At 44.3% G+C, this 17665-nt stretch overlaps 1 protein-coding gene across 1 annotated transcript in view; it reads left to right on the forward strand.

Annotated features, from left to right (window-relative positions):
- The window catches only part of LOC115156860 (glypican-1), a 111251-nt gene extending 96494 nt beyond the window's left edge, over positions 1–14757 (forward strand). The window contains exons 6-11 of the mRNA XM_029704638.1: positions 6071–6236; positions 6411–6541; positions 9088–9213; positions 9732–9865; positions 10071–10246; positions 11327–14757. Of these exons, the coding sequence (XP_029560498.1) occupies positions 6071–6236; positions 6411–6541; positions 9088–9213; positions 9732–9865; positions 10071–10246; positions 11327–11535 (942 nt within the window). The 3' untranslated portion in view covers positions 11536–14757. The remainder of the gene's footprint in view (positions 1–6070; positions 6237–6410; positions 6542–9087; positions 9214–9731; positions 9866–10070; positions 10247–11326) is intronic.
- Positions 14758–17665: the final 2908 nt, after the last annotated feature.

The raw sequence follows: 17665 nt of genomic DNA on the forward strand, positions 1-17665 counted from the left end.
CCCACACTACAAGCAGCTTAATGACTGTCTCAAATCCTCCACGAATCCTACAGCATCCGGCATTTATTTTGTCTTGTCATGTTGTCTGTGGCTTCAGACCTTTGTAGCGCTGTGCGTCACACTGTGTACAGTAGTTCTCCGGCGGCTCTATACTGCTTCTCTAGAACAGTGTGTGGTAAACACACTCAGTCACGGGGCCCATTAACAGCCTATAAATAGGGCTGTGCGTCTCATTACTGGCCAATTAATATCTGATAGAGTTACAGCGCATCAGAGGAGGGAGAAATCTAAGAGCAGAACACTAGGTCGTTCACACATACAGTGTGCACAGGAGAGAAGGGAGAGAGTGAGCCACAGCTCTGGACAATGTCAATGGAGCTACCTGAGGTAGAGGAAGGGAAGGTAGGAGAGGATGAGTGGAGAGTAGAGGAATGGAGCAGAGAGGAAGGTGAGGAGGAGAAAGGGGAGATTTATGCATTATGTGGAGTTTCGAGTCTGATTGGACCAGCCAGGGAGGCAGCGGGCTGAGCAGAATGCCAGATGGCATGCTGGGATATGGGTACGCTCCCCACCCCCCTCTCTCTCTCCTCCCTGTAGTTCCAATCAGACTGTAATTGGGATTGTGGGGGATTGTGTGGATAGGAGAAAGGGAAACGGAGAGAGAAAGAGAGGGTAGAGAGGGTTTTAGATGAGGTGGAGAGGAAAGAGCGAATGAGAGAGAGTCGGAGTGAAAGGGACACTCATGTACACACATGTTGACCTTGGCTCTGACAAGAGATCACTGTGAGATGTACACCTTCTCTCACCCCCTCCCCTGCCATCAAATCACACTGTATCCCAGAGTACTGTCTGTGTGCCTGTGTGAATGCGCGCCAGAAAACTCCCTGACCTCATTGAGAATAGCAGCGGTTGCCCTGCGCCCTGGCATTAGTGCAGGGATGACATTTTGTAATTTGTAAAAGCCGCACTAATTACTTACGCATTTTCCCCAGCCAATGTCATTTAATGGACACATCGCTCAATGTCCTTCGGCAGCAGCAACACGGCTACACTCAGGGAATATGGATCAGATCAAGCAGCTCTGGGGGAGAGGAGGAGAAGGGAGGGGAATAGGTAGAATATGTGTGTGGGGGTGAGATAGCTAGCAACTGCTTATCAGCCTGACACCCTGCGGGCTGGCAGTGCTCTGTAGTCCAGCCTGGCAGGTCTGGAGAGTGGATCCACAGGGCATACGTCATAAATAGAAATGCCAGCTTAGCGTGGCTGGCTGTCTGCCCATGCTAATACTATTCCTTGTTCCCCTGCTAGGCTAGGCTACACTAACTGTTGCCATGCTAATGCCTGGCCTTATTCCCTTAAGCCCATGCTAACTCTAATGCCCACTAACTCTAATGCCCCTGTGGCATGGCGAGGCTAACTTCTGCCATGCTTTCCCTTATTCCCCCGGCTACGCTAGGCTACACTACGCTAGCTGTGGCCATGGTAATTCTGGGCCTTATTCCCTTATGCTCGCGGCTTCGCTTCGCTAGGCTTTGCTAGGCTTCGCTAGGCTTCGCTACCTGTGGCCACGGTAATTCTAGGCTTTATTCCCTTATGCTTGCAGCTAGGCAATGCTACGTTGTGCGCTTAATTGAGTTATCCGAAGGTCCCTCTGTGTGGGCTGCGTATCTTATCCCCTCTATAGGGACACACAGAGAAACTGAGGCTGAGAGAGATGCATCACGCTAACACGCTAACCTTCACATCAGCACAATACTATTAACCCTCACCTTGCCTTATGGAGAGGACAATTATATAGTAGTGAACACACTTTTAGTAGGCTACACCTCCTCATGACTGTTGCAAAGAGATGACCTCGAACAGTTTATAAAAGCCTAATATCAATTTAATAACCCTGCACTTTCCTTACTTCAGAATAGGAGAGTGTGAACTGTACCTTTCACTATTGCGGTAATATCAACAAATGTCGTTGGTGCGCTGATTTTAACACTCCCCTTGCACTATACGTGACGGGGGGACATTTTTCACCGTCGCATCAATATTGACCCCCTACAGAAGAGCAGATATTTCTCAGTAGTAGTGCTCTGATTTTAACCTTACTCTTGTCTTGTGTGTGGAGGGGGCCATTTCTCATGTGTGCGTTGACATTAACTGCTGTAGCAGGAGCTGATTGCCTGAGCCCAGGGCTGTACTTTATGGTGCCTCTCCTTTCCAACCGCCTGCAGGTGTGTGTGTGTGTGTGTGTGTGTGTGTGTGTGTGTGTGCGTGTGTGTGTGTGTGTGTGTGTGTGTGTGTGTTAATCTGTAAGTGTGTGTGTGTGTGTGTGTGTGTGTTAATCTGTAAGTGTGTGTTAGTGTGTGTGTGCACAGATAAAGGATGGGAGAAACTGAGAGAGAGAGAGATAAAGAGAGAAACGTTTTTGCTCAGAGGTAGTTCTCTCTCCTCCCTGTGGTATTCCCTAGCTTCCAACATCACCACCAGTTTTCAGGGACGCTCTCTGTCCTGATGGTACAGTACAGTAGGAAGTAGGCCACAGCACGCGCCACATATATCACTACGAGGCTTGGAGTCTAGTACGTCTAACGCAGTGGGAAGAGGCTACTCATAAATCTTCATTAATTACACAATGAGAGAAAGGGAGAGAGAGAGGCCACCCTATTCCCAGGAACTCTCTGACATGTATACAGTATATGGAGATGTAGTGTAGTCAGGGTCACAGTGGTAAGGTTGAATAATGTACTGTTTACATGTAGTACTGATAATGCCATTGGCGTGACACGCGCGCACACACACACACACACACAAACACACACTTGCTCTTAATTCACAATTCTCCAAAGGTTACCTAATTAGTGTAAGGTCAGTGTGTAGAACTGTGTAGTTTGTGTCTGTATCGGTTAGCCAGGCCCAGCATCTCTCTCTCTCTCTCTCTCTCTCTCTCTCTCTCTCTCTCTCTCTCTCTCTCTCTCTCTCTCTCTCTCTCTCTCTCTCTCTCTCTGCTTGGTGTGCATCCAAAGAATTACAGGGAGGGAAACTTTGAGCATTAACCTCAAGCAATCAGGGCATGGATGATTTGCTCACTCCATTAAGCCTATTGTCTATGGTTTGGGATGTCAGAGCTACAGTATGCTAGCATGAACCCAGATTTGTTTGTGTCCCTCTCATTGCCTCATTGTTTGGCATGACAATGAATGAAAAGGAGTTGACAAGACAGCACAAACATATCTGGGATCAGGCTAACAGTATAGCATCGCTGTCTGATGAAAACCTCTCATCTTTGACAGTTGACATTTTTTTAAAACATTTATTGAAAGCAGTGACTCCCTTCCATGTACTCTGAATATTGCAAGACTCTAGAACCAAGAAAATGTATTGAAAATAGCTTCTGACGTTTCAGAATTGTATGTTCTGTAATGGGAAAATATTTGTCCATTTCCTGAAAAGTTTCTGTTTTGGAGATAAGAGTTTTCCATCAGACAGTGACGATAATGGGCTTCTCTGGCTGCAGTCGTGCTATAAAGCCCTCACTTCATTGAATGTGTGCAGGATGATAATATTAACTCAAATGAAGGAAAATTCCTTCCTTTCAAATATTCTGTCTCTTCCTTTGTGTCTACTCCCTGACTCTAGTTCTTCATGTTCTCTCTCCCGTCTCTCCATTTGCTTTCTGGAACCTTCTTTTTTTCAACTCTTTTCTTCGGGCTCCATATATGTCTTTCCACCCCCCCAAAAAATGTCTCTCTCTCTCATCAAAACAGTGATTGCCTGACTCATTCTTTTGCCTAACGAGCGGAGGAGAAAAGGAGTAAAGGAGGAGAGGAGGGGGGATGCGGGGGCGTGCTGTAGAGTCAGGATGTGAAACAAACACTATTTCATGTCATCACCAGAACCCTGCATTCCCATTGATTCATATTGACTGTTTCCTAATCAATAGATAGTCACTGCCTGCTGTCAACATCAATATCATCAACAGTCTATGGATGTAAAGTGAACTGTCTCCTGGTACGATATCAATAGCAGGTTAACAATCACATTATAATTAGTAGATAAGGAACCTAACCTAGCTCATCAGCGCCGTCACTGTCTGGTATCATTAGAGGAAGAGGCTTCTGTCGGTGGTCCTGAGACCATGTTCATTTAACATTGGATACTGTTAGCGAATGTCTGCATGTTTCTGCTATCTAGGCTTTGTCTGACTTTGGTATGACAAGGGTGGCGGTTTCCAGGAAAAGCATCACACCGCCCCAGATGTCAGCTAAGAAGAGTTTGGTATTCCGAGCTGAGCTCTCAGTCTCCCTCTCACACAGATACACACACACTTATTCTGGAGTTTTGTATGCGTAGCCGGGGCTCTCTTGCTAGCAGGGCTTACTGGTATTAACCCAGTTTCAGTTATAATGCACCAAGGCCCTTTCCTGAGGGAACAGCCCAGTGGGATAGCGAGAGAGAGAGGCGGAAGAAAAGAAGGATGGCGGGATCTGGTGGAAAGTGAAGACGGATGTGTCATGCAGGGGGAAAAAAGCTCATTCTCTCGGCTGATCGGTTTCCACGGTAACCAGGTTGACTAAAACCTACAAGCGTGGCGCTAGCGTAAAAGAATGGCCATGGGAAGTGACCTCCCGCTGTATTGTGCGCGCGTGTGCGTGTGTGTGTGTGTGTGTGTCGTTTGTTCGCCCATCGCCAAGGAAACGCGTTCACAGGATCTTAAGCTGTTCTCCTTTCCACATATCTCAGGACCCATGATAGTAAATGACGATAATGGAACTATTGTAGTAGTGGCAGAAGCAGTAGTAACCGTTGGAATGGCAGGGACAGTCACTGAAGGGCCTGATGTATTTCTATCAGTCTTGTTTGTCATTGGAACATATGCTATTGCTCATAGAGGTGTTGGAACGGCCAAGGCTTTGTATGAAAAGAAAACCATAAGAACTCACAGGGACATTCATTTCATGATTGAAGGGAAAAATGTTGTCTGTATTTAGCCTGGATGCCAGGCTGTTTCTGCCTCTGATTTGTCAATGCTCACAGGGGCATTTGTGTCTTTCCTACACCGTGTAAAGTACCTCAATTGAGTGTACTGTATGCATTAATATTGAGAGGTATTTATGATATACAATACCAGTCAAAAGTGTGTTGGGTCATTGTCCTGTTGAAAAACAAATGAGAGTCCCACTAAGCGCAAACCAGATGGGATGGCGTATCGCTGCAGAATGCTGTGGTAGCCATGCTGGTTAAGTGTGCCTTGAATTCTAAATAAATCACTGACAGTGTCACCAGCAAAGCACCATCACACCTCCTCCATGCTTCACGGTGGGAACCACACATGCAGAGGTCATCCGTTCAACTCCTCTGCGTCTCACAAAGACACGGCGGTTGGAACCAGAAATCTCAAATTTGGACTCATCAGACTAAAGGACAGATTTCCACCAGTCTAATGTCCATTGCTCATGTTTCTTGGCCCAAGCAAGTCTCTTCTTCTTATTGGTTTCCTTTAGTAGTGGTTTCTTTGCAGCAATTTCACCATGAAGGTCTGATTCACGCAGTCTCCTCTGACCAGTTGATGTTGAGATGTGTCTGTTACTTGAACTCTGTGAAGCATTTATTTGGGCTGCAATCTGAGGTAGTTAACTCTAATGAACTTATCCTCTGCAGCAGACGTAACTCTGGGTCTTCTTTTCCTGTGGCTGTCCTCATGAGAGACAGTTTCATCAAAGCACTTGATGGTTTTTGCGACTGCACTTGAAGAGTTCTTGAAATTTTCCAGATTGACTGACCTTCATGTCTTAAAGTAATGACGGACTGTCGTTTCTCTTTGCTTATTTGAGCTGTTCTTGCCATAATATGGACTTGGTCTTTTACCAAATAGGGCTATATTCTGTATACCCCCCTACCTTGTCACAACACAACTGATTGGCTCTAATGCATTAAGAAGGAAACAAATTCCACAAACTTTTAACAAGGCACACCTGTTAATTGAAGTGCAAGAAAAACTTTTGAATGAGTAGGTGTGTCCAAACCTTTGACTGGTACTGTATGTATCATCTGTTTTGTTGTGTGCTTCCTCTCCCAGGTGCCCCTGAGCCCAGAGTGTGTGCGTGCCATCATGAAGATGACGTACTGTCGCCACTGCCGTGGCGTGCCCTCTGCCAGGCCCTGTGCCAACTACTGTGCAAACGTGCTGAAGGGCTGCCTCGCCAACCACGCCGACCTGGACACAGAGTGGAGAAACCTGGCTGGTGAGACATATAGACACACACGCATGACACACTCACACACACACACACACACACACACACACACACACACACACACACACACACACACACACACACACATTTGCACACTCATTTCATTTAATGCCTATAAGCATGCATTCACATTTTAATATTGTATTCCCCCCGTCTCTGTAGATGCCATGCTGCAGGTGGCTAACCGGTTTGAGGGTGCATCCAGCGTGAATGTGGTGTTCCTCTCTCTCCCCAAGCGCATCTCAGAGGCTATCACCACCATGATGGACAACATAGACACCTTTAACACCAAGGTCAGTACAGCAGTCAGCACACGCACACACGCACACTCACACACGCACACGCACACTCACACACAAAACACTCACACACACGCACACACACACACTTACAGATATACTACCGCCAGTCCACACTTTATAATATTATTACCGATCACACTAATACGGTGTTGATCAGGGCTCATAGCCATATCACATATTCAGAGCCTGATGTTGAATACCTGTGCTGATTTAATGTAATAATGTTCCACATACCTGAACAGGGACTCATAACACAGTCTCAAGGCCAACCATTAACTTCTCCTTTTAATGGTGTACGAGCACCACTTTTATGTGCCTGTTAAAAAGCATAAGGAGCCATGAAATCTTAATTTTTTATTTAGTGAAGCTGGGAAAATATGTAAATAGTGTAGGGGAACAAAGGCTTCTCTGTACTGCGCAGGTGTCGAGGCCAGATTTGGCAGACTAGCCTTCACAACACCAGCCAGGATCAGATTACATGATTCTAACCTTAACCACTAGGGAGGAAATCAACTGACCTGAGATCAGTGTCTATGGACAGCTTCACCTGCTTATTAACAGTCTTCTATAGATGATGTATAGGCTTATTTGTCCTACCAGATCTAGAAAGTCAGTTTGATTCATAAAGTGTTTCAATATGCAACTACTGCTATTGCAGCTGCTCTGCTTTCATTAGTTATCACGTGTCAACAGAGTTACAGTTAGGATTGGGAGTAGGACAAATGTGTGAGTAGGGGCACCTTCTACCTCAGGTTGGTACCATATATCATAGATGTGTGTGTGTGTGTGTGTGTGTGTGTGTGTGTGTTTACATGTGTTTTATAGAACAGTTATTTACGCAGGAGAGGCAGAGAGCCTCAGAGCTATCCAAAACAGACTTAACAAGAGGACAGTTTCACTTAAGTCTGAAGGAGCATAGGAGGTGTGTGTGTTCTTGGCGTTGAAATTCTTAGGTTACTATATGATGTTAAATCTGAGTCCTCTGGCGTTGTAAGTAGTGCTAACTACTGTAAGGCGTGCTAAGTAGTTCTAGTAGTGCTAACTATTGTAAGTGGTGCTAGTAGTGCTAACTACTGTAAGTGGTGCTAGTAGTGCTAACTATTGTAAGTAGTGCTAATTATTGTAGATAGTGCTAGTAGTGCTAACTACTGTAAATAGTGCTAGTAGTGCTAGTAGTGCTAACTACTGTAAGCAGGGCTAGTAGTGCTAACTACTGTACGTGGTGCTAGTAATGCTAACTACAGTATGTAGTTCTAGTAGTGCTAACTACTATAAGTGGTGCTAGTAGTGCTAACTACTGTAAGTGGTGCTAGTAGTGCTAACTACTGTAAGTGGTGCCAGTAGTGCTAACTACTGTAAGTGGTGCTAGTATTGCTAACTACTGTAAGTAGTGTTAAGTAGTGCTAACTACTGTAAGTAGTGCTTGTAGTGCTAACTACTGTAAGTAGTGCTACAGTAGTAGTGCTAGTAGTGCTAACTACTGTAAGCAGGGCTAGTAGTGCTAACTACTGTAAGTGATGCTACGTAGTGCTAACTCCTGTAAGTAGTGCAAGTAGTGCCAATTACTGTAAATGGTGCTAAGTATTGCTAACTACTGTAAGTAGTGCTAGTAGTGCTAACTACTGTAAGTAGTGCTAGTAGTGCTAACTACTGTAAGTAGTGCTAGTAGTGCTAACTACTGTAAGTAGTGCTAACTACTGTAAGCAGGGCTAGTAGTGCTAACTATTGTAAGTAGTGCTACAGTAGTAGTGCTAGTAGTGCTAACTACTGTAAGCAGGGCTAGTAGTGCTAGTAGTGCTAACTACAGTAAGTTGTGCTAGTTGTGCTAACTACTGTAAGTAGTGCTAGTAGTGCTAACTACTGTAAGTAGTGCTAGTAGTGCTAACTACTCTAAGTAGTGCTACGGTAGTAGTGCCAGTAGTGCTAACTACTGTAAGTAGTTCTAGTAGTGCTAACTACTGTAAGCAGGGCTAGTAGTGCTAACTACTGTAAGTGGTGCCAGTAGTGCTAACTACTGTAAGTGGTGCTAGTAGTGCTAACTACTGTAAGTAGTGCGTTAGGACTAGTAGTTTTAACTACTGTAAGTAGTGCGTTAGGACTAGTAGTTTTAACTACTGTAAGTAGTAGTGCACTAGTAGTTTTAACTACTGTAAGTAGTGCTAGAGTAGTAGTGCTAGTAGTGCTAACTACTGTAAGTAGTGCGTTAGGACTAGTAGTTTTAACTACTGTAAGTGTTGTGTGTTTGTGTTGTGTGAGATGTTAAAGAGATGACACACAATTCTGTATTGTTCCGTCATGTTTAAGGTGGCTAAGTACTGGGTTTAGAGTTTTCCATTCAGCAGGTGAAGTTTCAGTGCTGGAGAGTAAGAGTTTAGAGGACAAAGTTTCATTACGATGCTGAAGGTTGAGTTCAACTGTCATTTTGACTTTGTAGTTTTTGTCCCTAAATATTCAACTGAATATTTTTCTCACTTTCTCCCTCTATTCTCTCTTTCTCTCTTACTCTCCCCTTTCTCTCCCGTTCTCTCTATTCTCAGGTGTTTCAGGCCTGTGGGAACCTGAGGGAGGGAGGAACCAGCAACAATGGGTTGGAGGAGGTGAAGAAGAGGGGGAAGGTTACAGTGCAGGACAGCCCAACCTCTGGGGCCAGACTGGAGAAACTGGTCAGTGATACTGTCGATAGCGTTCTCTCTCTCTCTCTCTCTCTCTCTCTCTCTCTCTCTCTCTCTCTCTCTCTCTCTCTCTCTCGTTCTCGCTCTCATTTCTCAGTCACTTGAGATATGATACTGTTCCTGTTTAGTCATGTTTATTTTTACTCTGTGAAGAATGCATAAATAGCAAAGCTACAGTCAAGAATGCAGTGAGTCAGATGCATATCAAATGTGAGGGAATGGAAACAACCATTGTTTTCCTACAATAAACAAACTGTTTGTTGTTGTTTGTTGCCAGTACAGAAGCTGTCTGCAGAAAATGTAAATGCTTGAACAAACTTGATATTGAATAGCTTTTGATAGTAGTTTCCAGTACACAGGTTGTTTTCATTAGGCACCAAACGAAAGAAAAGGGACTGAAACAGGGAGGGTCTACCTGAACTTGTCCAATAAGAAATGCTCGTTTTAATTTTCCATTGCAAAACATTTTTCTACTGTATGTACTAATGACATAATGTCATGGTCCCCAGGTTTCTGATGTGTCGAGAAGGCTGAGGGACATGCAGTCCTACTGGGTCTCGTTACCCAGCACCCTTTGCAGCGACAGGGTGGCCACCAGGGCCCAGGGTGACGACAAGTGCTGGAACGGGATGGCTCGTGCCAGGTATGACCTTAAACCACGTCTGTGTGTGTGTGTGCGCGCAATAATTCTATATGTGTATGTATACAGTATACTGGATGCATGTGTGTGTATATGTGTGAGTCGGTGTGCATGCTTTCAGGTGTCTCTGCGTGTGTGCGTGCGTGCATGTGTGAGTGTGTGTGTGTATTTGAGTGCCCGCCAGTCACCATCTCTCCTTGTCTCCCAGGTACCTTCCAGAGGTGATGGGTGACGGCCTGGCTAGTCAGATCAACAACCCTGAGGTAGAGATCGACATCACCAAGCCAGACATGACTATACGCCAACAGATCATGCAGCTCAAGATCATGACCAATCGCCTCAGAAACGCTTTCAATGGCAACGATGTAGACTTTCAGGACACCAGTGAGTACAGACCTAGGATCAGCTAATACAATGTGAATACTGATTCAGGTACAACGTCATCCAGCTGTGTGGAGTTCAGAGAGGTCTCCCTCGTGGTCAAAACACTATGAAAGAGATTGTGTCATGTTGACATCATATGACTACTGGAAATATTTGATATGTTGTTTTAATTGTCTCCAGCTTGTTGTTTGGCGCAGAAAATAAATTGTCCCTTTTATAGCTATTCTGAAAGCTATTGTTCTACATGATAAAGGAGGCCTAGAGAAAGAGAGAATATTTAACAAGCCTGTCATCAGTGAAGAGCTCACATTCCTACTTCTCTGACGTGTGTTTGATTTAAATAGACAGTGCAATTTCAGTTTTTATAGGATTGAGCTGGAATTAAGTTACGGAGAAAAGAACTTGGCCTAAATTCTGATGCCGTTTCTAATAATTGAGGGCAGATTTTTGTGCTGCATTATGTCAGTCTTATTTCCTTATATCTGGGGCTTGAACCTGAGTGCCCACTTCCTGCTTCTGAGGTGTCTATCAAATGCCTGATTTAAATGCTGTTTGTAGTTACTAGGAATTATAACAGGATAAGGTATTAGAGAATATATGTCTTCATTTTGGGAGTCCAGCCAATGAAGTATTATATATGTACAAAGAGTGCTGCAAATGGAAAAGCACTTTTCAGCCACAGAGCTTGTATGTATTATCAACTCTTTAAAGAGCAATTCCACCACTTTTCAACTCATATTCATTATCTCCAGCACAATATCAGTGTCTTCATATGTGAAAACGGCTCATTTATATGTTCTGTGGTTAAAACGGTAAGAAAGGTCCTTAAAAAGTACTTCTCAATGACATCAGAGTGGGATTAAATGTAAAAAAACAGGGATTTTCGAAACCTGTAATGAGTTTCTTCACATGTAGACACTGGTATGGTGCTGGAGATAATGAATGTAAGATTGAAAAGGGGTGGTATTGCCTTTTCGCCTTAGTGCTTACTGGCACATAAGGCAGAGACATTTTCTTGCTATACCATACAGATCAGATTCTTTCTCTAAAAATGTATTTGTTTTTCTGCTCTGTCCCCAGGTGATGATGTCAGTGGTTCAGGAAGTGGCATGTGCGCTGACGATAACTGTGCTCGGGGCCCACGCCTCATGGCCCCAAACACAGACAGACCCAAACTCTATGCCTACCCCCCGGAGAACAAGAAGGTTGTGAAAGCCTCAGCCAACCACAATCTCCCCTTCATCGCCCTCTACCTGCTCTCATTGGTCACGTTGTTGCTCCGGCGGTAATTGACAGGGGATTCCAGGGGATTCCACCAATCGGGACTGAGTTTGGTACATGGGGGGCAGGACGAGGGGTGGGAGGAGAGGCAAGGAGAAGATGTCGGGGGTTTACCTAGTTAATTTGCCAAAATAAAACAAAAATAAGGAAAAATACTTCCTTTTGGTCTCAGATCAGAACAAAAATGGAGTAATGAGTATTATATTATTCATAGATTTTGGGGTTCTGTTCTTGTCTTTTGTTTTACGGTATACGGCACCACTACAGCTGGTCTTTTCACATTTTTCTTTAGTTTTGCTTTCTGGTGTTTGGGTGCTCTAACATATCTGTACCTAAGACATGTTAGGAGTCAGTCTATAGACCATAGCGATATAGAGGATGTAAGTGTTGGTTGACACTGTGTAGGGGGGACTTTTCAGCCACGTTGAGCCAAACGTTTGTCTTCCCACTCATTTAAACAGTCTTTATGTCTGAGGACATTATTTATTAAAAACAGCATATAAAACCCCCTGAAGCGTCTTTGGGCAAAAAGTATTTCTACCCCAAACTCAAATGAAATAAAGTATTGATGAGTTTTAAGGAGGATAATCTGGCCCCAGGGGTTTTGGTAAGACCCTGAAAACCTCTTAGCGTTAAACCCACACAACATCACATGGCACAACAGTGAGAAAATGAAAGTGCTTTGCATCAGCAGTAATGTAAGCTGTAATATTAGTCGTGATCATATTCACAAAGACTTGATCCTCTGCTGTGGGACTAACTTGACCCTTCCATCCCTCTATCCATCTTTCCTTCCATCCCTCCACCCCTCGTTCTATCTTTCCCAAAGCAGATATGTTTCTCTAGGCTTTAGTTGGATTGGGGAATTTGTTGGAAACATAAAACATATTTGTGTCAATGTGACCACAGTAGTCCTCAGTATCGACACTATATTGGCAGTATATGGTAGAACCTATATTTAGGTTGAAGTTTGTGCTCTACCTTACAGAAAGAAGGGAAACTAGGAGAGGGCTGGGTGTGTGTTTGTTCTGTCTTCAGGTAATGGAGCTCAGTTAGCATTATAATGTGTTACTTTCTAGCTAATGACTGAGTTGTTATGGTACCTATGACCAATATTTTCAGATTGAGCCAGTCAGCTACAGTGGAGGGGTTATACTGCACTCGAACCACTTGTTGCAAAGCAGACTGTGTGCATGTCTGAACGACCGCTTCTTTGCTTGGACTAGTTGACTTAGCGATTGGAAATTCCGTGACGCTGACTTTTTCTCGTGTTTGTCTCTAACCCCCCCCCCCTCTCTGTCTTTCCGTTGCATTCTCCCACCTCCCTCCGTCCCCGATCTCGTTCCCTTCCGTCTTATCTCCCACGTTCTTCTTCCTCTTCTCCCTCACACTCCCCCTCTCTTTTATCTCTCCCTCCCAGGCTGTCCTTCATGGCATACTATTCATTTGTTATGATGACCTTCTGTGTTCTCCAACGCTTTGACATGACAGCGTGGCTTCGTGACAATGACACAGTGCTTCATTATACTGCAAAAGTGTGTGGTCGCATGATAAAGAAGGTCTATTTGGGCTTATTCAACAAGATGGAAACAGATAGAAACATTTTGCATATAGAACTGATTCCATGTTTTACTCCGCATTATATTGAAAGCATTGTCTCTTGAACAGCAATAGATTCCTACACAATGTTGTGGACATTTCCATTAGACAGATGGAGATGTTTTGATACTGTCTGTGCTCGTCAATAGCCAACATCGAAAGTGCGATGAAGGAGGAGATTGGGGAGAGTTAGGGCTCCAGAGATATGGTCATACACTATAATTGAGGGTTTTCAGTCTATGGCTGTACACCAGAACCGAGGAAGCTGTGGGACACGTCCGCTATGCCTATACTTTGGCTTCTGAGGCAGAAAATGGTGAAAATTCAGGAGGAACACACAGGAAATAACATGACCCCATTCAGAACCATAGAGTTCAGAGCACTCAAGCAGGAGGACTGCAGCTGTCATCAAAGCCGGTCCTGGCGGAGTCCTTTGCATCCAGGTTTTCCTTCCAGCCTTCACACAATTCTATTCCATTGATCTGATATGCACTTCATTATTCAATCAATTGGCTCAATTGAACATAATTAAGTAAAGGTTGGGTGAAAACCTACAAGAGTCCTCTCGGACTGACTATGAACCTTGGTCTCAGAACACATCTATTGAATAGGTGAAAACGCCTAGAAACAAGCATTATGATAGTGACACTGGGTAGTGATCTGATGAACAGGTTACTATGTGAGTAGGCATAGGGTTCCCTGGAGCGTACCATGTGAACTGCCCGTGGCTGCCCCACAGTGACATTCCAATGCAAAAACACAGTTAACCACTCACTCACTCACGCCGACTTCACTCACTTTTAATGGCCATGCCTCTCAATGCCACCAAACAAATTTGCACAACACCCCCCCCTCCCCCAGCACCCTTCCTCCCCCTCTCCTGTCCTCCTCTAACCCCACTCCCGCTCTCGTCTGTATAATTCAAAATCCCCCCTCTTTTTAAACGCTGCACTTTTATGACGTAAGAGGCCTAGGAAGTCGATAGGATGGTATTGTCTGCACAAAGACTGAGATCAGAGATCACAAGATGGCGATCGATAGGTGAGTCGACACTCTCCATAAACGTCTATCGATGAGTGTTTGTGTATGCAGATAAATATGGACCACTGAGATGGCTGCAGTTTGAGAAGGGTGAAATAGCATAATGTATAACTTGAACCTGGGTTCAACTACTATTTGAAATCTTTCAAACACTTTGTGTTTGCTCTACCCTGCCTTGGGTTTGCAGATGGGCGGGGGTTGCGGTTTTGAGACTATTCTATTGGTCCATTAAGCCAGGCCAGCTCAATCAAGCACAGATAAAGTATTTGAAATGATTTCAAATAGTATTCGAACCCAGGTCTGATATAACCAGGGGTCCTGGACATGTTTATTTCCCCTACGTGAGTTGAATGTGGCAGGCATTTCTGAAAGGTGCCAATTTGAAAGAAAACCATTGGAATTTTATTTTAAATTTTTTTGGTTCTATTTGTTTTCAGAAAAAACCTATGGAGATTTTGTGTTTATGGTGACAATAGATGCAAGAAAAAAAGAGGTTGAATAAATATGTGTAATTTGCTGTTGTTTGTTCCTGGAACCTTGTGTCAATTATATGCCTTGTAAGATTTTAAAGATGCCCTGTGTCATGTTCATTTTGTGGTGGATGTTTGTGTGATTGATGAACGAATGAATGAACTTTATCAACCTGCAGAAGGGACAAACCAACAGGAGAGCAGTCAAAGAGAGAAAAGCAGGGTTCACACAGACACAAAAAATCTTTACGTTTGTTAGTCAACAATGCATTTTATTCTGGGCCTTTTTTGAGGGAGTTTGCCAGCCTCACTCTAAACAATACTGAACAAAAATATAAATGCAACATGTAAAGTGTTGGTCCCATGTTTCATGAGCTGAAATAAAAGAGAAGAACTTTCCATAAGCACAAAAAGCTTATTTCTGTCAAATTTTGTGCACAAATGTATTTACATCCCTGTTAGTGAGCATTTCTCCTTTGCCAAGATAATCCATCCACCTGACGAGTGGCATATCAATAAACTGATTAAACAGCACAATCACTCTAAAATGGGCAGTTTTGCCACACAACACAATGCAACAGATGTCTCAAGTTTTGAGGGAGTGTGCAATTGGCATGCTGACTGCATGTCCACCAGAGCTGTTGCCAGAAAGTTGAATGTTAGAGAATTTGGCAGTACGTCCAACCGGCTTCACAACCGCAGACCACATGTAACCACACCAGCCCAGGGCCTCCATATCCGGCTTCTTCACCTGCGGGATGGTCTGAAATGAGCCACCCGGACAGCTGATGAAACTGTGGGTTTGCACAACTGAAGAATTTCTGCACAAACTGTCAGAAACCTTCTCATAGAAGCTCATCTGTGTACTTGTTGTCCTCACCGGGATCTTGACCTGACTGTAGTTCAGCGCCATAACTGACTTCAGTGGGAAAATGCTCACCTTCGATGGCCACTGGCCTGCTGGAGCAGTGTGCTGGTCACGGATGAATCCTGGTTTCAACTGTACTGGACAGATGGCAGACAGCGTGTATGAGGATTGATAGAGGGCGCTAAGTGCAAGAGGGTGGGGAGGTGGGGGGCTCACGCCTCCTGCCTCTCCCTCCCCTCAATGCGGGTGGACTGGTCCTAGCCCGGCCCCCTGCAACTCCTCCTCGCCTGGGATGTGCCCGACTGGCTCCATCCCCTTTCCCCGCTAGGCACGGCTAAATGACGCACCGATGGGCGGGTGTGTAGGCCGCTATCGAGGGGGACTGGGGGTGTCCAATGGTGACGGTGGGGTTATGGTATGGACAGGCATAAGCAACGGACAACAAACACAATTGCATTTTATCAATGGCAATTTGAATGCACAGAGATACCATGACGAGATCCTGAGGCCCATTGTCGTGCCATTCATCCGCCACCATCACCTCATGTTTCAGCATGATAATGCACGGCCCCATGTCGCAAGGATCTGTACACAATTCCTGGAAGCTGAAAATGTCCCAGTTTCTCCATGGCCTGCATACTCAACAGACATGTCACCCATTGAGGATGTTTGGGATACTTTGGATCGACGTGTACGACAGCATGTTCTAGTTCCTGACAATATCCAGCAACTTCACACAGCCATTGAAGAGGAGTGGGACAACATTCTGCAGGGCACAATCAACAGCCTGATCAACTCTATGCGAAGGAGATGTGTCGCGCTGCATGAGGCAAATGATGGTCACACCAGATACTGACTGGTTTTCTGATCCACGCCCCTACCTTTTTTTTAAGGTATCTGTGACCAACAGATGCATATCTGTATCCCCTGTCGTGAAATCAATGGATTAGGGCTTAATGCATTTATTTCAATTGACTGATTTCCTTAACTTAGTAACATCTTTCAAATTCTTGCATGTCGCGTTTATATTTCTGTTCCAGTGTACATCACCATCTCCTATCAGGGATGAGCACTGCAGTTAACATTATAAGAGATTATTTTGTCTGTAACAGGAATCCTTAAATCCTTTTCCAATCAGTCTTTTCTGTCAGCGACTCATCACATGTCAGTGAACAGTTTCCATATCATTACAATACACCGTGTTGACAGTAAACTGGATTGGAACGCAGTGTACATTTCACTGCCTTGGGGTGGTGAACATACAGTCTGATTGAATGTGAAATGCACTTTGCCGTTTTAATAGCACTACAGTCCTCACCTATGACATATTTTGATATCCGCAGTAAGGTTACAGACGTGTATTTACTTGGATGAGAGAGAGAGAGAGAGAGAGAGAGAATGAGAGAGATATAACACAAACAGTAGAGCTCTATGGGACATCCCAGACAGCCCTCGCCTCCATGAAGACAAGCGACCAGAGAGGGAGAGAGAGGAAAAACAGTTCAACGTCTAGTTTTGCTATACATTTGTTTGAGTTGTCAACTAACGTGAATTCAATGTGAAATCAACAAAAAAATTCACCATGTCATTGGATTTAGGTTAAAAGTTGGGTGGAAAAAATACGATATGCCCTTACGTTGATGACTTTTTGTAAATCTAATCAGTTCTCCAAGTTGATTCAATGTCATCACAGATTGTATGGGTTGAAATGACGTAGAAACACGTTGATTCAACCCCTTTTGCCCAGTGGGAACAGCGAGAGAGACAGGAACACAACACACGTCGACACACGCGTCCGCTCAGTGGATGATGTCAGAGATGACATCTGCTTTAAGGTCTATCTGGTGAACAGGGACTTGCCGGTAGCTACGCTGTGTGCTAAGTGGTTTGTCTTATCTGTGTGGATGGACACTTAAGTGGCCAGTCAAGCCACTCGCATTCCGTTCATCCCCAAGGGAGGTTTTAGCACATTTTACTAGTCGATGATGCTCTGAGCGACTAACAAGTTCTAGTTCAAAGAAAATGTATTCTCGGTATTCCTCTGAGAACCCAGGAGAATAAAAACGTGTGCTCTTACTCAGTGGATCATTGAAGAGCTTAGATACAGGTTCCTGAGTGTATGGACACTCATTAAGTTTGATGAACAAATGTCTGAACGTA

The sequence above is a fragment of the Salmo trutta genome, chromosome 21, assembly GCF_901001165.1.
Source record: "Salmo trutta chromosome 21, fSalTru1.1, whole genome shotgun sequence".
NCBI lineage: Eukaryota > Metazoa > Chordata > Actinopteri > Salmoniformes > Salmonidae > Salmo > Salmo trutta.